This window comes from Grus americana, chromosome Z (genome assembly GCF_028858705.1).
Source record: "Grus americana isolate bGruAme1 chromosome Z, bGruAme1.mat, whole genome shotgun sequence".
NCBI lineage: Eukaryota > Metazoa > Chordata > Aves > Gruiformes > Gruidae > Grus > Grus americana.
This window is the reverse complement of record NC_072891.1, coordinates 31,013,392-31,039,125: the sequence shown is the minus strand read 5'-3', so window position 1 is coordinate 31,039,125 and position 25,734 is coordinate 31,013,392. Positions and strand designations below refer to the sequence as shown.

General features: G+C 33.9%; 1 protein-coding gene across 3 annotated transcripts in view; it reads left to right on the top strand.

Moving 5' to 3' along the window:
* RFX3 (regulatory factor X3) overlaps positions 1–25,734 on the top strand; it is a 135,935-nt gene that overhangs the window by 97,367 nt on the left and 12,834 nt on the right. For 2 of the 3 annotated variants that reach the window (XM_054808784.1, XM_054808782.1), the window contains exons 5-11: positions 5,295–5,369; positions 10,124–10,305; positions 10,864–10,983; positions 18,656–18,777; positions 20,031–20,143; positions 20,937–21,049; positions 21,547–21,701. In XM_054808784.1, coding sequence (XP_054664759.1) covers positions 5,295–5,369; positions 10,124–10,305; positions 10,864–10,983; positions 18,656–18,777; positions 20,031–20,143; positions 20,937–21,049; positions 21,547–21,701 — 880 coding nt within the window. The remainder of the gene's footprint in view (positions 1–5,294; positions 5,370–10,123; positions 10,306–10,863; positions 10,984–18,655; positions 18,778–20,030; positions 20,144–20,936; positions 21,050–21,546; positions 21,702–25,734) is intronic. The other variant, XM_054808783.1, reaches the window with a different exon arrangement.

Below are 25,734 nucleotides of genomic sequence, written 5' to 3'. Positions count from 1 at the left end.
AGTTGTTAAGGTTTATCAGCATTCTTTTAAGATCAGCATATGTAAAATACCACATTTATTTTATGTCTTGCGCTTTTCTCTTTCTGCATATTTCCATTTCATTCCAACAGACTTAAAAAAATACATTTCTTTGTATCTTCATAGTACTGCTTCATTTTTTTGAGCAAAATTTCTTAGAGCCTATTTACAGGTGCTGCTACAGCTTTGTTTATTGTGAGGAATGCAAATCTTTTAATTTTAATTCTTCCAGCTGTAAAGGCTAGACCTGGGTTCTCTTAGTGTTATCAGTACTATTTCATTTTCAAGCTTCTTTTTTGTGGGCAAGCTTGTCTGCCTAGCACAACCTCTGGCATAAGTTTCAGAAAACAGTACGACATACATGAATACTCTGTCCTGAAACAGAATTGAAAGTCACTGTTAATAACACATGTTTGTGGCATTCTACAAGAGTGAAAACGTCATGTTTTCAAAAGCCCTGAGTCCATTTATCCTTTAGCTTCAGGTTAATTCATGATGTGTATACACCTTAGTTAGGTAAGCACAGTTGTCACAAGTACCCAGGACTTAGCTAGCTGTCCCAAATTAATCTTTCCTGTACACATATGATGAAGTAGTAATTCCTTCATAACAGAGCATGTGATGAAAGCTCCTTTAGAATTTTACCTCCTTTAAAGCTTAAAAGCGCAAACCTTTGGAAGTAGATAAAAGGCATTGTGGATGGGAGGTGCCTGTGGAGATAGAGACAGGAGCTGTCTTTTTTGAATGTGATGCAACAATGTATTGAATTTTAAGATGCCACCTAAGGTTGCCTGCTTTGCTGCTGGTGGAGGGTGGTTTGCAGCTGCAACCAGATAAAGAAAATAAATTGTAGGATATCCAGATTAATTGCAAAACCTCAGGGCTTAAACTTCTGTGGATTGTTTTCTTTATGTCCTGACCTCCTCAGAACAACTTACTATAAATACTTTGTGTTAATTCATTTAATCATTAGTTAATTAGTTGAAAAATGAAAAAAGTACTATTTCTTTCTTCTTCCTAAGAGGAAGGCTGTTTTTTTCAAAGTGAGCTTGGGATAGGTATTTACTATGTCTGTGCTATACAGATTTGAGACTGTTATGTGTAATCTGTTTATCTAGTAACATGTTAATGAATACTGAGACATAAACTAGCAAGAACAGTTAATAATTTCCAAATCAGTAACTCACATAAAGACTGAACTTTGTAGGATTCCGGATGCATATACTGGGATCAAACTGCTGAATTGTTTAACCCTGGGGAAATACCCTTAATCATTAACAACTGTGTGAGAGTATAAAGCAGCATTTTAGTTGACAAACAAAGTAAATTGAAGGAGAAGTCTACAATCATCGTTTTCATAGCTACTGTGCTCTACTGTAGTGTCTGCTCATGTTTATGTTACTATATAAACTGATTGTCATTTCCTACCAGTAGTGTAACATTTAGTATGCTTTAGTTGGAGTTGCAGTGGGAGTGATAGTGTACATTTCAGTTATCAGTCAGAATGTTTTAATAAATAATATTTTTAGTCTTGCTAAGAGAAGAATAGGAGAAATGTATGACTGTCCACATATTCAAATAAATGAATGTGTAGTTCTTTTTGTCATTTAACATTTCAGATGTATATGTAGTTAGTTGAGCCTGGAATCTCTCACTGCTTATTGCTAAAAATGCAAGGGTATCAATCTTCCTTTTGTATTTATGCAGAATATAATTTTGAATTTTAAAATTATTTTAATATTCTTTCCACAAAATATCATAATAAAACCCACTGCATTACCTAAGTAGTTAATCTGTGTATGTGCTTAAATGCTGTTTTGAATAGAGATGAAATTATGTTTAGTTTTTCTAGAACCTAAATAAAAGTCCCTGGCCAAAACTTAGAACTTAAAAGCCTGAAGAAACAGATCCTTCATATAAACAACTTTTTACTCAGGTAGCTCTTAATCCCTGTACACGTGGTAGTCTGTGTCACATAGATCATCTTGAAAACCCAAAAGCTTGGAATAAGAGAATAGAATGAAGTAGAATATTTCAGCTGGAAGGAACCTACAACCATCATGTGGCGCAACTGCCTGACCACTTCAGGGCTGACCAAAAGTTATTAAGGGCACTGTCCAAATGCCTCTTAAACGCTGAGAGGCTCAGGGCATTGACCACCTCTCCAGGAAGCCTGTTCCAGTGTTTGACCACCCTCTCAGTAAAGAAATGGTTCCTAATGTCCAGTCTGAACCTCCCCTGGCACAGCTTTGAACCATTCCCAGGTGTCCTGTCACTGAACACCAGGGAGAAGAGCTCAGCACCTCCCTCTCCATGTCCCCTCCTCAGGAAGCTGCAGAGAACCATGAGGCCACCCCTCAGCCTCCTTTTCTCCAAACTAGACAAGCCCAAAGTCCTTACCGCTCCTTATAGGACATGCCTTCCAGCCCTCTCACCAGCTTTGTTGCCCTTCTCTGGACGCATTCAGGGACCTTCACGTCCTTCTTAAATGGTGGGGCCCAGCACTGCAGACAGTACTCCAGGTGAGGCTGCACCAATGCTGAGTACAGCGGGGTATTCCCCTCTTTTGACCGGCTGGTGATGCTGTGTTCGATGCCCCCAGGATGGGGTTTGCCCTCTCGGCTGCCAGGGCACACTGCTGGCTCATGTTGAGCTTCCTGTCAACCAGCACCCCCAGGTCCCTTTCTGCAGGGCTGCTCTCCAGCCACCCCTCTCCCAGTTTATACTTGTGTCCAGTGTTAATCTGTCCCGGGTGCAGAATACCGCATTTGGACTTGTTAAATTTCATCCCATTAATCATAGTCCAATGCTCCAATCTATCTAGATCCCTCTGCAAGGCCTCTCATCCCTTGAGAGAGTCACAGGTACCTCCCAGTTTGGTATCATCAGCAAACTTGCTAATGGTGCATTCGACTACTGCATCCAGATCATTGATAAATGTATTGAACAGAACTGGCCCTAGAATTGAGCCCTGAGGAACACCAATAGAGGAAAACAAGAAGTAGCTGGAAATTTTCAGAAAGGGCAAGATGTATGATTTAGTGTCTGGAAAATCTGTCTTCAAATCAAACAAATTTATGCTCAAAAATAGTTAAGAAGTGATTGTATAGCCTACATAGGAAGAAGGTTTCTGTCATTAAAGAGATATATATCTGTCACATAAAGCTGAACGTTCATTTTATCAAAATTTAGGCTAGAAATAATGAACAAAATTGCTAATAGTGAGAACAACTTCTCTTGAGAAGTTGACCCTAGTAGAATATGATGAAGACTCATTTTAAATATAGATCACATATCTTTCTGAAGTTGATGAAGTAATTAACGTCTTTTAGTGCTGACCAGCACTGCTTGGCTTATGCTATGCACTAAAAGTGAACACAGGTTCATGGTCTTCAGCGGCCATACTGGTGAAATCTACTTCTGAAAGAAATTCCAGCAAGAAAAATCCCCCAAATGACAAAAATTAACAACTTATTTATTTGGCTCATTGCAAGCACCAAAAAGCATTGAAGCAATATGGCCACGAGGAATGAGTGTCATTTGTAATGACACTTTTCTTTTTAAGTGCGATTACTACTACTTTTTAACAGATAGGTTCTCTGAACTAACAGGGCTAGAACAAAATGAGAGTAGTGCAGTAGTGGGAATGAGCAGCAGGAGGTGTAACTTCAGTGCTGTAGTACTGCTGCGGACTAAGCATTGTGGAACGAGTAATCTAAGATTCGGAATTAGGATTTAAAGGTGTATATGGTCCTTATTGTTTGATTGTAACATTATGTTAAGAAGGGAAATTACATGGCTGCGGTATATAGTAAGTTGACCTTACTATGATGTTTTAAGCTCATAGTTTTTATCATGTGGCATGCTTTTAATATTTGATCTTTCCTGTGTGATTGAATACTTTGACCTCATAGTATTTTCTACTTAAGCAAGAAGAAATCAGAATATTAAAAAAAATTATTGCCACGTAAGAGTATGTTTTCTTACATAGTAATCATGTATTTTTAATGTACATTTTATGAAAATGCTTGTATAGTTAATATTAAACAGTTGTAAGAGAGAAACAAGAACTGATTCCTCACAGTTATTACGGTAAAATACTTGTCAGTTACCCTGTAAAAAAGGGAGAAGCTAACAAATGTCAACGGCAGTATTTTTCAGTTTCTGCTATACAGAGAGCGAATTCAGCCAATATGGATAAATGATGTGACTAAAATTATGGATAGTACTGTGATATTTGAAGTAGTATAGGAGGGATGGGTCATTAAAAAATGTCTCTACAGAGAATGATAAGTGTTTTAAAAGTATCAGTGGTGGTTTCCATTGCTTTCATTTTGCCCATTTAATGTAGCTAATTAATCGCATGCCTTTTCTTACTGCACATCCCATCGTCTCTGTCATTTTCATCATTGTTTTTGCTCTTCTAGGTCCCCAGTTAAATTACAGTTAGGTTTTTTTTCTTTAATGCTATCATTATCAAACTGATCAAAATATCCATTGATATTAAAAAAGAAAAGAATGGGAGCGGATGCAAGAATATTTGTACATTTGCATTTGAAGAAATGCTGCTTTGTATTTTAGTAGTGCTGTATTTTCTTTTCCCTTTAAAAGGCAAAATTACTGTGACTTTTCCAAAGGCTAGATCCTGCAGTCTGTATAACTCCTGACTTTCCATTTACTTTGACAGCTGGGGATACTCAAAGGGTGCTGGCAGCAGTAAGGGTGATGCCCTGTCCCAGTGAAGCTAATGGTGAAAAGCCTATTGAATTATTTGGGTTTGGGATTTGATTCTGTGATTCCAGAGAGCTGAAGTTTTGTTTCTAATTCAATTCTTATTGCAAGCTGTGCATGTCTCTTTCTGATGTAGCTGGAGGGAAAATATATGGAGGCCTTTCTTAAAATTCTGTTTAGCGATTTATTTATTTTTTAACTTTATTAATGATATTTTTGATCAATCAGGGTTATTTTTATTTCAGTGCAGCTTACCAATAAATCTACCAATTAAATTTCCTGAGCAAGTTGGAAGGTAAAATGGACTTTGAGTCTGTGATTCTGCAGTATATATGCAAGCAAAATGTCTTTTTGACCGCATTGGGGACGTTTGTGTTCACTGGGACTCTGGAATGAGGCCTTTTAGTAGAACCCTAGTATTCCTAGCCCTAGCCAGGAATAAAGCAGGCATTTCTGTTATCTATAAGCAATCTGTCAAAACTTCTCTGATCAGGCTTTTTTACTATCTCGTCTTGAGTCCTTTTTTTAATGACATCTATTATCAGATTGAAATGGCGATTGAGACACTGCAAAAGTCTGATGGTCTGTCCACTCACAGAAGCTCTCTTCTCAACAGCCATGTAAGTTGTCTCTTCTTCACATACACTCTCTCTTGCTTGTTCTGCATGCTTAGCTTGCCTCTAAATGTTTGTTTTATTTTATTACTACTTTTTGCTCTTAATCTTCTCATCTTAGTTGCTTGTAATCTTCTACTACATCTCCCATGGCTTTATTTTGTCAGATGAAATGTCTTTATGGTATATTGCAGAGTGTTACCTGTTTCCTATGCTCTACACCTGTGTTAAGACAAGTTAACACACTTGAATGTTTTGTGGATTGTAGTGTAAATGTCAAGATAAAGTTCAAATAATTCTAAATTAGCTGGCTTTTGACATTTTAAATAAAGTTGTCTACAAAGCAAAGTCTCTGTACCCTATATTAATTTTGGGGCATGTGAAGAGGAAGAAAAGAAACAAACAGCATGCCTAAATTGTATCTTTAGATTATTTTTAGGTGTTTCTTCATTTATTCTGAATAGAGAATTTATTATGAAATTACTTACTTAAGAATCCTAAAGATCCTTATGATGACTTGGGGAAAAAAAATGAAAGCATTATCTTAATTTGAAGTACACAAAAAATGTCTTACTCAGCTGCCTTTTGCCTTGTTCTTACTCTGCAAATCTTACAGTTAAGAACTTTCCATATACAAAGCTAAAAGATATTTGGGTGAAAACATGATCTCCAAATATAGTGATAAATCCATTATATGTAACTTTAAAATAAAAGGGCCCAAAGTTAATTTTAAACTTATTATATAAACAATAATATTGCTTTGTAAGAAGCTAGTATTTAATTGAATTTTTTTCCTCTTGGTATTTGTGGTTTTGTATTTTTGTATTTTTGCCATGTTGATGAGTTTGTATTCATCTTACCTTTTTTTTTTCCTTCTCAGCTTTACTAATTATATAAATTAAAATTCCTTTATTGTTTTACAGAAGAAATTTCAATTTGGTTTTGGTCTTAATGTAAGAATATGGTGGTAGAGGCTGTCCCTCAGAAATCAAATTAAAAATGTATGTTTTAACAGGTTTGGGTTTGAGGTTTGGATTTTTTCTGTATGAGTCTGGTTATGTCAAAGCCAAAACTAGAATTCTTTTGTGAAAATTTTAAGCAAACTTTTTTTCTTCAGAAAATGGCAAAATCGAAAGATGAAAATCATATTATACGTATTACAAAATGTTGTACAGAAGGACTTTTAGATTCCACATTGGATGGTTACAAAATAATTGTTTTGAAGATAAGATAGTATCAAAATTATTATTTAAATAATAGTAGATAGTATTAATTAATATAAAAACTATTATTTAAATGTGATTTTTAAAGGGAACATAACTTTTTTTGACAAAGAAATTTATGTTAAGACTTGGAACACTTAAACTGTTAATAAGTTTGTGTTTAATCCTATTATGAAGTCCAGAATCTTGGTAGAAAACCAAGAATTACAAGATAATTAGCTATGCCCCACTAAACTATGTTCCAATCATTCCTGGTGCTATGCACTGTTCACAATGTGTTCCTAATGATAGTATTCACATCCAGCTGTTAAGTCTTATCATTTCTTTCTTCAGTGTGGTGGCTTTTTCAAAATTACTCTAATAGGGATATATCTTTGACTAGATAAAAAAAAAGGGGGGAGGGGAAATCCCTGTATATATTTTTGTGGCAATCAGTCTTTCCTAGCCTTGGTCATTTTGGAAGAAGTTAAGAATCTAGATCGAACTCACTGAATGTTTTGCCTGTTTTTAAAGCTATGCTTATTGTCTTGAAACTCAAGTAAGGACAGCATGAGGGAACTTTAAGTATAGGTTTAGTCTTTGTCTCTTTAAAGTGTTCTTGCTTTTGACTTCTAATAATTTGGTTTGGCATTTATTAAAATACTTGAGTTTAATAGGTTTTACAATCAAAATCTAAATTGCGTGTTTAATTAAGTTTTACTTTGCAGGTGATATATTAATTTGTGGGAAAATACTAGGTTTGGGATTAGGATTTTTGCCTTATGACACCTCAGTGACGTTTTCTACAATTTTTTTTTTTTTTTTTTTTTGCTTAAATTCATGTGTGCTCATTTTAAGGAGTTTGTAATTTCCCCTGTTTTCTTTGCTGATTTATTTCTGCATGAGATTGATTTAATAAATTGATAGTTGAACGTTTTATAAACACTGCAGCTTAATTGGAGTCACAGTCAATTTAACAGGTCTGACTGTAAATATTTCATCCCTTTAGCCATCTTACCTTTAGAGTATCCTCAGTACTACAAATTAAAAAGCCAGGATTCGAACCTGAATGGCTCAGTTTTAGAATTATATTTCATCGTGGTAGAAAAATGTGGGGTTCTTTAAAAGTTGTTTATAATAGTTATATAACATTTGGAGATAATTTTCCTTTTAAAATCATATATTAACTGCATTTTTTCTTTCAGGCTATAATCTAGCAAGTCATGAACTTCAAGCTTTTGCTACTATGTAACTCCACCCAGGAGCAAAAATTCTTATATTGCACTTATCTTTCAATTTGGTTTTTTTGGTGTTGAATAATGCAAATTATGGTTGAAATAACATCTGTTAAAAATTCGTATCATTAATGGAGTGCACTTAAAGTGATTCATAATAGGTTAGAAGCCATCTGGAGGAAAATATATTTAATGCTACATACAGCATTTAATTGGAAAATAATTATTTTTTTGTTTGTCAGTTTTTTGGAATTGACAAAGTTTTCTCTTTGGAGAAAACAGAAATACTTCATATTCCATATCTGTCCTGATTAAATTGTAGGTTTAATAATATATGACAGATGTTATATAAATGTATATAATATAAATATAGGTGTAATAATAGATTTTAAATGTAGATAAAATGCAACAGTTGAAAGATATAATTACCTTTGTTTCTAAGCCCAGACCGGCTTATGCCAAGTCATTAGGGAAATAAGTTTAATACATTCAGATAAAAATTAATGTTTACTATTATACTATTTCTTCAGCTTTATTTCACAATGACAGATGCTCAATTTGGAAGTACTTGTGAATGTTAAGACTTTAAAAATAATGATACGATAACTGATACAAAGATGATGAACTATACTTTTCCATTTGTCTATTTGAAATGCAAAATTACCTGCAAACTGACCTAAAAATTTTATGGTTTGGAAGCATTTACATCTTGCTTTTGTATATTTTTCTAGGTCTTATGTTTAAGAAACATGGAAAAGTTATGGGCATGTTTTTCAATAAAAAGCAAATATGGAAATAGTGTTTGAATGGTCTAGAGTAAATTTTGTAGTAATGTTTTTGCATTTGTATTGGTGAATTTCTCACTGTGACTAAAACATAGCTATAAATTCAATATATTTGTTATCATCTATTCCTTAGTACATAACAGGTTTGTGATAAAGAAAAGGTCAGGATTGAAACATTTCATAGCTGTTGCACACTAAAATACTCATGTTCTTTGCATGATAAGTTACACTGAACAGTGATGGAACAGAAATTCTGCACTAACAGAGAATAATTCTGCAAAGGAATAAATAACACATCTTTTACTGTTGCTTAACAATCTGTGTTTTGGTTGTACTAGTTGCTGATTTGTGGACTAAATTGAAAAAAATTACACATTTGTGTGAATAGCTCGTCAGAGTAAAATTTTGTTACAAGTCTTGAAGACACTATGTTCTCAGTTTGCATTTTCACTGGATGATCAAATTAAATTCAGAGTTTTGGTAAGATCTCTGATCCTAGCGAGCTTGAATATTCACACTGTACTATTTTGGTATAAATACTTAAGAAAACAGAAATAAAATTCAAACAGGAAATAAAATCTGTGAATCATTGAAGCTGTATCTAAAAGAAAATTTGAGGGAAATGAAGCCATGGCAAGTACTGGCAAAACATAAGGAAAATGTTAGCATATAAAAAACTGAAAGCAGTGGAATTTAAATGTGTTCTCAACCTGTATTATTTCTGATCTATTTTATCATTCTCCTGTAATGTTAAATGTAGAAGTCTTAAGTTGTCCTTTTTAATTTTTGTATATTAGTCACAGCTGGAGGTGTATCATGAGTATGCACTAGTTGGAAGGTCCAATGATGTTACATAAAAAGTCTTTCTTGCCAGTGTCTAAAATTACCTAACAGAATTACATGAAAAGATTAATGTTTTTCCAAGAATCTCATTCTGTTCCCCTAGAAGTCAAAGGCAAACAGGCTACAATTGAAAGGGATTGTACGCCTAATGCTTTATAGATGTACCAGTTATTTTCAATGTTAACTAGGTTGCTCCTTGACTTATATGCAAAAGCTTTTATCTTTTATGTGTCTAAGAGTAAAAAATATCTTATTAAGTGTAGTAATGTTTTTTAACATCAGGCAAAGGAAAAACAGTATATTAACTAGCTATCATTAGTCCAAGGAGTTTTTCTTCTGCAATTTATGTGAATTACATTCATGGTTACTTTATTTCTTTGCAGTACTAACAGTTTGTCTGTCTCCAAAGCATAGATACCTTTATCAAGTATTGGTATGTGGTACTGAATCAAAAATATTTTAAGAAGTGGACACTTATCTGAGGTCACAAGTGCAATGAGTTCTGCTATTTCTGGTAATTCTGAAGATCCTAAAGCACTATAGTATAGCTAGCATTTAAGGAATCTCTGAAGAAGGAAGTAATTGTTTAATGGACCTGAAGAGTGGTTTCAAACCTGTCCTAAGTTAATGTTGAATGGATATGATATTTTTAATAAAGTAATAATGATTTTTTTTCTGTTTTGTATGTGATGTAGCTTCAATGGCTTTTAGACAACTATGAAACTGCAGAAGGAGTGAGCCTTCCAAGAAGTACCCTTTACAACCATTACTTACGACATTGTCAGGAACACAAGTTGGATCCAGTTAACGCTGCCTCCTTTGGAAAACTCATACGGTCAATCTTCATGGGATTACGGACCAGAAGACTTGGAACTAGGTTTGTGTTAATGAAATCCTGAACAATAATAGAAAATACAAGTAATAATTAGGATTAAGAAACTCGTGTACTAGTCAAAAAATAAATAAAACCTGTATTTAAATATTACAGTGGTTTTCTGTCAGTTCTGTCTCTTAATGTTAAACAGGTTTATGCTCTTCCAGATGTTGTTATACTTTTACTTCTCATGTTCTTGACTGTTTATGTGTTTACATTTTGATACACTGCAGATTTTTATTAGTACAAATAAAACGTAGCTTGTTGTTTGGAAATTATTAAGAATTGTGTTTCTCCATAACTAGATAAGTTGTATTTATTTGCATTTTATTTTTCTTACAAAAGTGGATTACAAGTTAAAATGCTGGATAATATTTGTTTAAGAGAATGAATTAATTTCTCCAAGGTGGTAAAATGACACCCATGTAAAACAGGTATGACAGGAGAGTCAGGGCTGATTTGTGGGCATTATTTTCCAGTCAGGGTAAGCTGTAAAGTAAATGTAATGTAGATGCATAAAATTAGTTACACTGTTCTTGTAATTCTTTCTCTTTCATAAAGGGGGAACTCCAAATATCATTACTATGGGATTCGTGTCAAGCCAGACTCTCCTCTTAATCGACTACAAGAGGACATGCAATATATGGCTATGAGACAACAGCCCATGCAGCAGAAACAGAGGTAAAGTGTGAAATGAACATGACTACTTATTAGTATTTCTTGTTCATAAAGCTTTACTTTTCCTTACATAAAGTTGAAATTCTAGTGTAACTTTTGTTCAGCTTCTCTGCTATGAAAAAATTGCTAGATTAAAAAAAAAAAATTAAAAAATTTTAAAAGTTTGCTAGATATCCAGTTGACATCACTGCAGTTAGATATCAGTCAACATGAAAGAATATTTAGCTAGAAATTGTCATAGATTTGCAAAAAGTACTAATGATAAAGTGAGATAAGATATGAACAGATTCTTAACTATCTTGAGTTCTTGCCTCATAAGCTGAAGAAAAGCAGTAAGAGATTACATTTCAAATTTTGCTGTTTGTTTTCATTACTATGTCATTTTACATACAAGCTGCTAGTAAGAGAACTTATGATTAAGTTCAGTTTGGTGTTTATTTCCTCTCCCTGCGAAGAATTAATGTGACCATAATGGTTTGCCTGTAAGTTGATTTAAGTATTTTCCCTCATCATCTGTTGTTTCTGAGGATCCTGTGAAAGTTCAAAAGTATTGGAAAGCAGTGGCACAGTGACCACAAAGGGCTACGCTGGTGGTGAAAGAATCTGTGAATATGTGTATGAAAAACTATCTTGAACAGAAAATTTTAGGAAAAAAAGTGGAAATCAGTACATTTCTTTGAAATTAATTTTTCTTTGACTAAAGTGAAACTCATAGGTAGAACAGCAGCGTATCAGCAAGACACCTTCAGAGCTGTTACCCCCAAAAAATCCCATTAAATGAACATTTTGGTATAGTGTGCTAAGCATATTTTGTGGCCTTGGACACAATTGGGATATGGAAAACTAACTACAAATTTAACTACATACACAGATACCACTTTAATCTGAAATGATTTTACTATCTACTTCCAGAAGTAGTTACAGCACTAAATACATATTCATGGTAAAGTATGTGGTCTTAACTATCTTGTGCTGGGCATAATACAGAAGTGTGAGATGTCTCCCAATATGATCATGAAGGAAATTCTTGTTAGCAAAATCATCGCAGGATTATACGGTAAGAAAAGGTGATAGGTATTTACGAAATCTCCAAGCAAGCTGATTTTACCCTCTCAAGCTCATTCACTTACAGATTTCATTCACTCACACTGAAAATCACATGTACGCACCAAGACATGTGCTACAATGGCCTAACTAGAGTTGTTTCTAGGAAATTGTTTCGGAAGAAATGATGCCAGTTTATCTAATCATCATCACCTCTCTTGTCGTCTTCTTGATTCACAATGACAAAATGATTTTAAATTTGCATTATATAACTCTTAGGAGTGGGTGTTATTTTCTTCAGTGTTTGCTTTATTATTTTGTTTAACACCACCATATGTCTTATGCAGTTCCCTTATTTTCCTTACCTGGGTATGTTTGGTGGCATTTTCTTAACATTAGCTTTATGTCAGTTTGTTCCCTGATTATATTTGAATGAAATCACACATGTGGCATTGTGTAGCAGTTAGTGCACACCTTTTCTTTAATCCATGCATGTGCATACACACACAAGCATGCTCCCATTCATACTTAATTCATACCAATCTTAAGCTCTGCTGCAAGAATCTGTAAGGAAATTGATGAAGGATGGGAACTACAAGGCACTGAATAATTATGCTGAATAGGTGGCTGTTACATGAAAATTGTGCTGTAGTAGAAAAGTTGGTTCCGCATTATCTTCAGTTGAGGCTAGCAATAGGACGGAGGAGAATAGGAGAGAATTGGAAGCCTCTGCCACCTATCTGCAGTACTGACTGCAGAAAAGATCACCATGCTATTATATCTTAAAAATAACAATGGCTTTGTTATTAAATCCTTAAAAGCAGCTATCCTAATATACCTTCCTAGATGAAGCTTCATCTCTTTGCAGTAACTTGCATTACTTACCTTCTCGTCTTTTAAGACAAAAGACAGGCTGATCTCTTTACACTCTGGAAAGCTTATGATATCCAGTGAGGTACCCTAGAAATAGAAGTACTGTTCACATAGTCCTACTGGTGTACTATTCATACAAAATTATTCTGAGGATCTTTGTTCATCCCTTAGTTTTGGGTACACAGATCTCTGTAAAATATTTTCTGTCTTTCCAAAATCCCAGCATCCTAAATAAAATAAATGTAGAGATCAAGGAGCTAGCCAGACTTTGACAATTGCACTGTGAAAAATGTGCATTGTCTCTGCTCTGCATACCATCAAACATACTAGCAATACTGAATAGGATATAGAAATTTTCAGAATGAAGACATTTATCCAACAAAATATAGGAAATTTTCGTTGAAAAATGCAAACTAATGAGCCACTGTTACTTTAACTTACTTATTCATACTCATCTGAACCAGAAAACTGCAAAATTTTCTAGTGGAAACAGGGATTTTTAAAGACAAAAACATGATGATTCCAGAACATTTTTGTCTTGTTGGAATGTGCTGATTATAGTAGTCATTTTAGAAAAAGATTTAAGAAATAAATTATTCCACAATGTAGCCTGTTTACTTCATTAGCATGCAGCAATCACGAGCTTTGGTCCATTCTTCTTTCTTTGCAGCCTTATATTTTAATTTTAGGATAGTCTCTTTGGTCATACAATGTCAAGCTTTATTCCACATTCTGAAATAAAAATATCTGTATTTTTTACTTGATTAATTTTAATGTAAACTGAGATATGCTTGTATTTTGTAGCCTTCAGAAGCTAGGGCTTGGAGGGGAGAAGAAATGCTAAATATAAAAATGGCTTGACTTAAAACTTTCAGTGCACAATTTAAAAAGTGAACTTCTATTTTTGAAGTAAGATTTCTTCCACATTTGCAGAACGTGCTTAGCATCTAATTTCAATGTTTGATATATGTCCATATATATTTTTATCATAGTTATCCTAGTGCATTGAAGAATTCAAGCAGGACTTATTAAGAGATAACTAAAGAACTGAGTATTACAATTTGCCGGATTAGGGTAATATTGCTCTTTCTCCAGCTTTATTATTTTTTCTAATGTTTCTTTTGCCCTTTAAATGAGTGCTAAATTGCAGTCAATATACCTTTTCTGTGTAGTTATACCAATTCTACCATATCTGTCAGGCACATCTAATTGGATAAACACTTCTAGTTCTTTTTGACAAAGACTGTAGACTGAATGTATGCTGCAGATCATTTTCCTTCATTCCTTTTCTTAATTTGAGGGTCATGCATCTTTTCTATTTGCCTGACTTGAATATCCCAAAGTGTTCTTGTATGTTCATGTTCGCAGTTTGTTCTGGGCTTGAATTCAAGGGTCTGAGATTTATCGGACATAAATTTTCCGATGGAAGGTAATGCTGTTAGTTGCTTAGTCTTGAATGTGATCACAGCATGATCTGTGGCAGTACTCTTTTTCTTCCAGTCAGGAGAAAAAACAGAGTAACTACAGATCACAAATGCTGACAGTCCTGTCTTCCAGCTGAGACAGTTGTTTGGCGACCACAACCACATATTAAGAGACTTAAAGCATCTTTGAAGTGAAGAAATGCAGTTAAGAACTAGTCTTGGCTGGAAGATAATAGGTAACATGCTGCCTTTCAGTTGGACCTGCATTATGGCTCAGACTACCAAGGGAAGGCATGGCTTACCTCTGTCATCTTGCTCCTAGATGTTTACCAGGGTAGGAAAACCCCTCGATATTTAAATGGTTATATTATTCATCAGTTCTGGATCAAACATAGGCCTAACTAACAGTGAATGGATATCAGACAAAGATTGTTAGGAAGAAATAAAGTAATACTGAACCCAACTATTATGCCAAATATATTTACAGAGATTTAAGTCTAGCACTAAATACTGGCCACTTTAAAGTACAATCTTATTATGAAATCTCTTTCTCATAAGCATTCCTTGTCAGACCATTTAAGGAAAATGTATCAGAGATACAATTCCTAAAGTCAAGTTCCATTTTTAGCCTGTTTTTATTTAGCTCTTCATGAGTAGAAGCTTGTGGCTCAGAAGCTGAATTATCTTTATGGCTTAGTCTAGGGAAATTGATACAGGTATCTTTTCTTTTCTTTAATGCATTCATAACAATGTATGTTTTAAATTCTATTTCCAGAAGTAAACCTCCAGCTTTCCAAGTTAATTTCAAATATATCTTTCAGTTCTTGCACACAACGATTATACCTTTTTGCTTTCATTTATGGGAGCTGAACATTCAGCTAAGATTTTTTTAATAAATACAATAACTGTATTGTTATCTGCTGTACATTATAACATTCAGCTAACATACATTATTGTTCTACCAGAAGTCATTAATCACTACTTCCTGTAGATGTTGTTTACCTTATGTATTTATTTTATGTAGAAAACAATCTGTATTTTTCTACTGTTCTCTTTCGTGTATTCTCATGTTTCATGGATATACTGTTCAGTCAAACATTCCCTTTAAATGAAGCCACTGTGAGTCCAAAGCATCAAGTATTTATTGATCTTTTTTAAAAGGGGCTTAGGTTTATGGACAACAGAGAAATTATGCATTTTATAGTGGTATTCTTTTTGAAGATAGAGAGCAAGGTATCATAGTCCAACAAATACTGCCATCTGTAAAACTGGGCTACAAGTTTGTTAAGACTTAATATCCTGAAATGATAATAAGAGAACTTACATGATAAGCTACTGAACAACTTCCTAATGCAGTACTTCAGAAAAAAAGTCATAGTTTAGTACATTAACTCACTTCTCACAGACATCAGTGAATTCCTAGTGATAAATCACAATAAGAGATTTAAAATTAAAATAAATTAGAAGTGAATCCTTAGAGCTTAGTTCTGTCTCTTTCTAGGACCCTTACAGTGTGCTTTTTAGCAAGCCAGAAGGATATAAACCTTAGTTTTTAAGAAAAAGAGATACTATTATAAATTGCACAACAGCATGAGTTGGATTTTTGAGAAAAATACTAAATTCTAAGACTTTGAGTAAAATCCAAATAGTGGCAGCATGGCAACCGTAAAAGCAAACAACAAAATCTGAAGAAAATTTAACTGAAAAGGCTGCTATCTGTTTTTTGTCTGTCTTGTGATGTAGTCAGTCTGTTTTGGCTTCTCATAGTTTTGATAGTTTTCAGCTCGTTTCTTCTCCCTACCAATTTCATATGTGCATTTCAAAGCAAGCAGGCATTTTATTATACTTCTCCTTTCTACTTTATCTTACTAATGAATAGGGATTGTTTGCTGTGCATGAATTTTAGTCAGGTAGTCAGGAAGTTACTAATCTGTTCTGCAGTGAGAGAGGAAGTTTCTGTTACTGGAGGTGTGTCACAGTTAGACTATGGAAGTCAATGAAGTTTTATTCTAAATCAACTGCAAAGTGAGACTGGCGTATCATTCAGTGTCATTTCTGAATTACCTGGATCCATGTTCTGATTTCAGTGGTTTAGGTTTTTTGTTTATTTATTTTCATAGCTTTGCACAAATTGAGAAAATTTCTGTTGTTAACTAAAGACTTTGCAAAAAAATACTGTGTTTATGTTAACCTATATAAAATTCAAATGGTGTCCTTTATTGGTCAAGTATCATTAGAAAGCTATAATACTCATGTAAGGTCAGTTGTTATTTTCTGCTCCCAGTCTTCTAGCACCTAGTAATTTAAAAGAAAAGGCTGAAAGATGAAATAATGTATAGATTAGTAGTGAGTAAAACAGGGAAATAGAGTAAAAATCTGGATAATTTTAGAAAATGTAACTCTTACCAGTTAGGAAATTGTAACTGTTTTTTCCATGCACCAAAAATGGCTCAGATTTAGCTAAAGAATTGCTGTCTAAACTGCCAGAGCTCTACTTGTACATAAAAGACAGCAGATCTAAAATTATTAACCACTGTCTGCTTATGTTTCATCTGAAGCTCCTGAAAAAGAATTTTTTCTTTTTTTTCTTTTTTCTTTTTTTTTTCTTTTTCTCTTTTTTCTTTTTTTGTTCTTTGGTTTCATTTTTGCAAGTGATTTTCTAGTACTGTTGAAACTGATTAAGTCCTGTGACAAGTTACCTGTCACAGTGCCAGAATTAAGAATTTTGCCCAGCATATTTTATATAAAGCACAGTGGAGTAAGTGGGTGGATAATCCTGATTCCTAACACCAAAGGATTAAGTTGGCTTTTATACTTTAATTAAAAGGTTTTTTGCACAACTGAAAATCTCTTAGAGGAGCGTTATTTTTATGTATTCAAAACATTTTGAATCCTATTTCAGGAGCTGAAGGGTCAGTAAAATTAATACATTATACAAAAAGTAATGAAGCTATCTTTAAGTATAGGTTTAGATTTACAGATATTTCCAGAAGCTAATTTTCTGCCTGGTATTTACATTTATAATGTATAATGAGAGGGAAGTTAAAAATTCTTCCCAGATGAACTGCCTGGATTGCAGGTAGATTTCTCAAGCAATAACAAGCTCATCCAGAAAAGTTCAGTGCTATTGTGATATCAGAGATGAAATTTTATTCTTTATTAAAGTTTTACTATTGTCTTCAACAAGCATAGGATTTTACACTGGGCCATTACAAAAAGTGAAACTTGGTATGAATGTCCTAGAGATAGGATAGGTATAGATGTCTTTTTTCCCAAGCATTGAAATTCCTAAAGTTATAAAACTAATTGTTAATCAGGCCAGGTGTCTTTCTGTTGAAAACTGTACTTTCTGTCTGTCTTTTGTTACTGTATATTTAATTTCATGTCAGGAATGCCTAGAATACTGAACAGATGTAGTTACATGAGACAAAGCTGGTTTATATTTACTGGAAACAAAACATTTCCAACTGATTAAACTGCTTCTCAAAGTAATGCATTGAGAGTGGAATTTCTTGTCACATTTCTGAAGTTAGCGTGGAGTTTTACAGTCTGTGCAACAATTCCAATTTGAGTGATCATTCAAATACCCTTTATTTAGCTTTGGGGTTTCTCTTATTTTCTTTTCCAGTGCCTACAGTTCTTTTTCAAAAGTGCAAAGCATCCAAGATGTTACCATTAAGACCTTGATGTTACCATTAAGACCTTCTCGGTTGTGTTGGAAGTGTCAGGCATGACCTTCAGACTGTCAGACTGATTGTTGAGACAGCACTTGACCATCCAAACAAGCATTCCCATTTGTGTTATTGTGATTTTTCTCCTTTATAAAAGATTCTGACAATTGACTAGTGAAGAGTTTAGGTTTCAAAGTAGCTTTTTCAGGCCTTCTATGCTTATGAGAGAAGTTGGTTGGATTTGAAAGGTCTTTCACTATCCTCAGACAGTAGTGTTGTTTTTTCTTAAGATAATGAAACATTATTTTTTAATTATATAATTATTGGGAAGTCAAGCTATTTGGAAAGGGAAAGATTTTATTCCTTTTGGTGTAAATTAGCTGGTGTTATGGTATGCTGTTCCTAAGCTAAATTCCATAAGAAATTGGTAGTGGCACTGTAATTAATCACCTTTATGAAATCTGTAATGAATTGTTAATGCTCTAGCTTCCCTTAGTAGTTTTTTTTCCTATTATTTACAAAATAAATAAAAATGTGTAAATTCTTTTATTACTTTTCCTCAAAATTTTATTTTGAGACGGAAAAATCAGAGCAAACATAGATTGTATGATCTTACTTAAAAAGTGAACAGAAAGGATAATTTTGTACTTGATATTTTTGTAGGTATAAGCCTATGCAGAAAGTGGATGGAGTTGCAGATGGCTTCACAGGAAGTGGTCAACAGACAGGCACATCTGTTGAACAAACTGTAATTGCCCAAAGTCAACATCATCAACAGTTTTTAGGTATGAAAGCAGGTTTTATACTGCTGTATAAGTAAGATGAACTTCATTATCACTGTGAATGTCGAGTCACGCAAGTACAGTAGTTGCTTCTAAAGTTATCATGCCCTCTTTAAAATTCTTACGTCCAACAGAACAAAAAGGCACTTAAACTACATGTTCTGTGTTGTGAACTTTATGTAATATTTAATATGCATCATGTAAGTATAAAAGGAAAAAATAGGAAAATTCTGTATTTGTGTGATATATTTAATATTATATAATTCACAATGCAGTTGCTGTGCAAAGTTATATTAGACATGCATGTTGAAATTCCTGCGATGAACGTTGTTCCCTGCATGTGCATTACAGTGCATTCTATTTCATAAAAGAGGGGCAGTGGTGTTGCATTACTATTGCAGGTTAGCCATCCAGTGGGCTGTCTTGAAAGTGTGCTGTAGTAAGTGGAAAGAGCCAAATAGTTTCAACTAGAAGCCCAAAGTTTCTGTTCAAAAATGTCCAAGTTGTAGATTCATTGATCCAGCTAAGTATGTATTCTCAGTAATGGAAGCAAATGGTAATTTAGTTATTTTTTTTAATGTAGAAAGACTCTTTGGCTGTTGTTACTACAGAAGGTTTAGACTTACTTGATTGGGATTTTTCGAGCACCTTTGGCCTAATTTTGCTGTTATTTAAATTGTTGGGAACATAAGAGTAGCATTAAAATGTTTTGAATCTTCCTTTCCAGGTACCTTTCAGTCCAGCATTTTTCTTTTCTTCTATCAGCTTGTCTCTCGGAAACATTTGTGACAACTAGTAAAAGCACACATTGTCTCTACTTGAAAATCTAGTAAATTTCAAATAAAAATGTTTATTGAGTCTGCTGAACCCCATCATACCTGGCTACATAGAAACTCTTCAGTTGAACAAGAAAAAAAAATATTCAAGGATCAATCTTTCATACACTGGCATGGATATTTTCCTTCATCCTGTAATATTCTGAAAATGTGTGTGATAGCTTTTCTAGATATGTGTAGTACCTACATGTCATCTTTTTAATGTCTTCAAGAATAATTTTATATTTCTTTTTGATTAAAAATGCTGGCCATATTTGTTTACGATTTTAACATACAACAGGTACGAAAGACTTTTCTCTTTGAACATTATGACCTTTTGGAATTTACATTTCTTTGTATCATCCTTAAATTTTTTCTTAATCGTACTGTAACTGCCACTATTCAAAAAGGCCCTCTCTCATTATGTTGTCATGGAAACAGATGCATCTCGAGTACTTCCAGAGTTTGGAGAAGTTGAAATACCTTCTCTACCAGATGGTACTACCTTTGAGGACATCAAATCACTGCAGAGTCTTTATCGAGAGCACTGTGAGGTATTTTCTATTTATATTTTAAAGTTCATGACTTCTAGTTAAGGTCAGTACAAGGCAGTAATGCCAAATGTGTTGCAGCCATGTTAGTGGTATGTGAGTTTCTACCAGGATATTTTGCTTATTTCATTGGAAAGGACATTAGTAAAAAGCTTTTTCTGAAGGGTTCCCTTTACAGGGGAAAAAAGTAATATATTATAGACACTAAGAACGAAATGTAGTTTTGCGTATGTTTTCAGAATGTTAGAGAAACTAGACTTCAGATTGTATATGCAGATCTTTGGTTTAGTCATTATGACATGTAAATCAAGCTGAATTATAATTTTTTTTTTTTTTTACATTAAAAGCGGTAAGTGTTTTCTCATTTTAAAGAAACATTGAGATGTTTAAGCCACATTCGATACTGAACAATATGTCTTTTAAAATTATTTTTGAAGGTGCTTTCAAACCTGTCCTGAATTATGAAAATGAATAAAATTGCAGGTTTCCTTTGCGTTTGCAATAGCATTAAATTTTTTCTTTGGGTGAATTCCTCTGATACGTTTACATAGGCCATGCTCATTTCTGGAGGCTTCTGTGCACGTGCACTTGGCCTTACTCAAGTCTCTGTGCAAACCAGTTTATAGTGCTGGATAATTTCTGGATATCAAAGATGTTAAAGCAGATATTATTTATAACTTCAGAAATGTACAGTTTGCCATTGCTCCACTACATGAGGAAGGGAAAAAAGTTATAGATCTGGGAGTGGGGGAAAGCTGGGTAGAAGAAAATCTGTAGTTGTGTTTTATTTTCTCAGGCAATACTGGATGTGGTTGTGAATCTTCAATTCAGCCTGATAGAAAAATTGTGGCAAACTTTCTGGCGCTATTCTCCCTCTGCTCCACCTGATGGCACTATTACTGAACCAAGGTCAGTAAATGTTTCTCTTGTTTACTGCTTTTCGTGGTAATGTAATACAAGTGTCAAATAATTTAAAAAAATCTTACTGGTTTTACCTGTGGAGTAATAATTTTTTATATGCTAATTTTTCAAATTAAATTTATGTTGTCTGGCATTTTTGTATAGGCTGTGTGTATGCCAAAGTGCAGTCTTGAAATGATTGTATTGTCCATTTTTTTCTTTGCTTGGACAGCTGCAGTAGAGGTGTCTTTCCCCAATATTCTATCCAGTTCAGTTAAGCCAAAAGGATCGTTCATACCTCTGCATAATTTCTGAGCTGTAGCAGAGCTATGGAGGCATTTTTAAAATCCATTTCTATGTGACACAATGTGTAAAGAAGTTCTGTTGGGTGTAGTTGAGACAACTATGTCTTCTTTATAAAATAATACATTTTAACATCCATTGCAGGTTTTTACCTGCTGTAAATGCATTGTCATTTATTTGTTTGCTACATTTTTTCACACCAGCAATCTGAGTGAAATAGAAAGTCGACTTCCAAAAGCAAAGCTGATTACTCTGTGCAAGAATGAGTCTATTCTGAAATGGATGTGTAACTGTGACCATGTGATGTACCAGGCTTTGGTGGAGATTCTCATTCCTGACGTCCTTAGACCTATTCCTAGTAAGTTGAACACCTGAAACATTTTGTAAGGAGTTTTGTGCGTACATGTGTGTGGTGGTGGTGGTCTTGTGCCTCAGAGGGCAGCTTTAGGAATGTTTGAAAGTTAGGAAGGTATCGTGTATCCCTTATCCTTAACTTTGTTGTGTCGAAGTTGTGCTGAGAGTTGATGTATGTTTTCTATTTTAAAAGTAAGTGAGGATTTTAGTGCAGTTGGAAGATTCAAGATATAGTTTTATATTAAGGGTACTTCTTTCTCTGTGTGTTCTATTTTCAGATAAAAATGTTTTCTTTTTACCCTGGCTCTAGACTAACTGATAGACCTAAGTTCTGTGGCCCTGAGCCGATGTGCACTAATGTCAGCCAGCCCTTCCACTAAATTCAGTAGCTAACAAATTGCAGCTAATAAAGCTATTTTATTGTGCTGTGAACAATTATGCTATAGTCACTCCAGTGGTAATAAGCACTCCATAGGAATATCTGCAGGTACTACCTTGCAGAAAAGTTATATTGACTTTTTGCTTGTCAGCAAAATAAAATCAGGTTTTAGTAATGATATAAAAAAATTTTGGAACTGGAAATGTGTAAAATCTGAAGGTTGGTCATTTACAAAGGCAATTTTACCTCTTTTGAGGAATAAGTAAATTCTTGGTAGAGACTGACATAATTTATCTTTTCATCTATGTAGCAGAGTAAAGGAAAAATGTTTGCTCAAATACATGCAATTATTGACAACCATTACTTGTATAAATTATTTTGCATTGGCTTATATTTGAAGTTTTACTTTTCTATCTAATGACAATGTAAGTAGGTAGGATGTTAATTTTAGAGTAATATAGTCTATCACAAGCAAATAGGCAATGATAAAAAACCCCCACAAATTAAATTACAACATACAATAGGTTAAATTAGAACTTTCTCTTCCAAAAGCACATTATTTTCTGAATAAGAAAGGTGGTGCAGACATGGTTTTTCATCAAACCTGCTTTTCGCCTTGCTTTTCACTTCTGCACAACCTAGCAGTCTCTAAAGAAGTTTTTATATGATATAGCTGCTTAGCTTGTGGTGTCTTCCTGCCTTTTTCATAAGATGCATTGGGCATTGCCAGTACAGGGTTTCAAGAAAATGGGACAGAATCATTTGATATCAATAACTACAGGCATCAGGTCCTTCTCATGCTATTTCTTTCTTTCTACAGTTACCAGTCATATTTGAATAATTAATACCTACTGTGTTTGACATTCCTATTTTTGGGATGGTCTGATAGACTTCTTGATGCAAACACATCATCTGATCCCACGACAAATTCATCCCAAGAGACTTCTGCCTCTATTTGTGAATAGTCCAGTGGTTTTCTGCTCGGAAGTCCACCCACTGAGCAACCTTTGGAAGAAAGCTCATGTATTTTCTTATTTTTGTCTTTAGGACCAGCTAAATAAATGGCTTTTTCTAGTTAGCTTTCCTGTAATGATGGTCCATACAAGTTCTTTCATCACTGTTAAATATTTAAAATATGATTAGTTTTTTTAACTGCTGCTTTTGAATTAGAATATCTCCAGCCATTACAAGAGACCAAGAGGAAGGCTTAAGTTTGTGCTTAATGATTGACTATGACAATAATGGAACTGGGTGAAGTAGACAGATTCATCATCTTCTGTGGGAAAATAGCAGTCTCCTCTGTAGAGGAAAGGGGAATGTAAATCCTTCATCAAAGGCATGCTTATGATTTTTTTCCTGAATAAATGGAAAGATATCGACAGCAGCTAGTCAAAATAGGAAAAAATGTTAATTTGTGAAGTGCTTGAACTAAGCATGTGGGGTTTTTTTAAGGTTTATCTTTTTTTTCAAGTCTAGGTTTTCAGTGTTTTTCTTTTAGAAAAGTCTTACTATGCTACTCAGCTGTGTGATACACATTACTGGAGTAGAAAAAAAATGACCACTAAGGAAAAAATTGCTTTATTTTTAACCTCTGTGTTAAATTTGTCAGCTGAAATGTTTAGCACCTACAGAAAGAATGAAGAATTGCTGTGTATAAAACAGTAAAATTACTTCTCATAAGAAAAGGGAAAGGCTATCCATTTGAATCAGGAATAAAGACCATAATTATCTAATGTCTTTGGCAATAGACTAGAGCTATTATGTTTTACAGTGGAGTTTTTACACTTTCACAAGTGACAGAAAGAACAGTAACCAACTTGCCTGTTAGTTTCTATCATAGATGGAGAATTTATGCTGTATTACACCATTCCAGGCAGACAAAATTTTAAAGTACTGTAAAGACTGTAAAGCCTTTTTTTAATGAGATTTGTATATCAGAGTGTTTTCAGCTGACAACTCAAGCTTTTTAGGTGCTTATCCAAATCAAACTTTCTATCGGTAACTGCCATTGCAACAACATCTAGTGTGCGTCTAGTAACATTTAACTATTTCAGGCCATTTACTTGGCATCATACTCATATTGTGATTCTTTGAAAGGGTTTTCTTGTTTTTCTGTGGTAGCCAGATGAATTTAAAAGGCATTGAGGATATAGGTACTTAAGATTTTGGCAATGGCTACATGTGTACTTAAGGATGGAGTATGAGAAAAATTCTGTATTTAATATGATATCTTCAAAGCTCTTTAGAAATTTGTGGTTCTTCTGTACAATACTGCTGCCTGATTAACTACTTTAGCTATTTTATGTCTTCATAACTTAGAATTCCTTTCATTTGCTCCTCTTTCTTCCTGGTTAAAGGCCTTTCTTAATGCCTGAGTTGTTTTTCCATATTTATTTTTAAAGGAGATCAGCATTACAGTGATGCAAATAATTTTGTAATATATAGTCGGGTGAAAAAGAGTAAGAAGCAAATTAGAAGTGAAAAAGCAGTAATATTTTCCTTAAATGTTATACTATTTACATTATTCCTTCCACTTCACATTTTCTTGTTCTATAGGTAAGAAAATGTAAGGGAATACATAATTAATTAGTAAGTGCACGGAAATAATTTACAAAGCAGCACAAGTGAGCTAGGTGATTGACAGGGTTGAAGAAAAAAGCTTGTTCTTCATGTGGAAACCTCAAGGGGGAAAAAAACCCTGTTACCATAGAGTGTTCAGCTAATACATATACTTGGTAAGATCAAATTGTGTTCAGCTAAGTATCCAAATGTGTGGTCAGTTATATAAATTACTGATATGGACTCTACTGCTGTAGAGTCAGATCACTGTAGATTTGAAGACATGCGAAAAAGATGTCATGAAGAATACATCTTTTCTTTTAGTACATTTACTTTGCTAATAAAATGCTTTATTTAAAAAGGGATCATCAATAATTCAAATGGTAAAAGAGCATTTCTCAAAGACAAGTTCTATCAGCATTAATTTCTTACTCTACCAGAGTATTCAGCCTTATAAACAGAATCTTGGACTGTTTCTTCTCACATGTAGCTAAAATAGTTTGAAAATAAATATTATTTCTATAGTAAAGAAACAAAAATGCACACAGATTCCATAGCCATTTGAATAATCTCTGTCAGTGAAACACATTCCTATATCTTGCTTATTGATGATATCCTTAAGCACTGCATGTTGGACTTTGTTGTTTAAAACTGAAGCACGCAGCACCATGATGTGGCTTACGGTTACTTTGTGCTTATTTGAGGAAATTGCACTATTCCAATAACTGTAATTTTTTCCAGAGTTTTGCTTTTTAAAAGAGGTGCTTAGATGAAATGGAAAGCTGAAAGTTTGTGATGGATATTTCCATCACAACAAGTGCTGCAATTACTGATTTTCTTCTATAGGAGGGCCTGAAACAATACTGCGGGTCACAAACTTCTTGCAAGATTGTTAGGTGAGGAAGTCAGAACTGCTTCCTGAACCAAAGCTAAAATCATTAGTGTGTAATATATATCTGAATGAGGCATTTTGAACCTAGACTGGATTTGTCTTTTAGTGAGTGGTGGACCTGAACATTGAGTATGTAAATACCGAGGATACAAAACATTTCAAGACGGGTACATTGTTTTCTTTTCATTTTGTTTTTCTTTTATTATG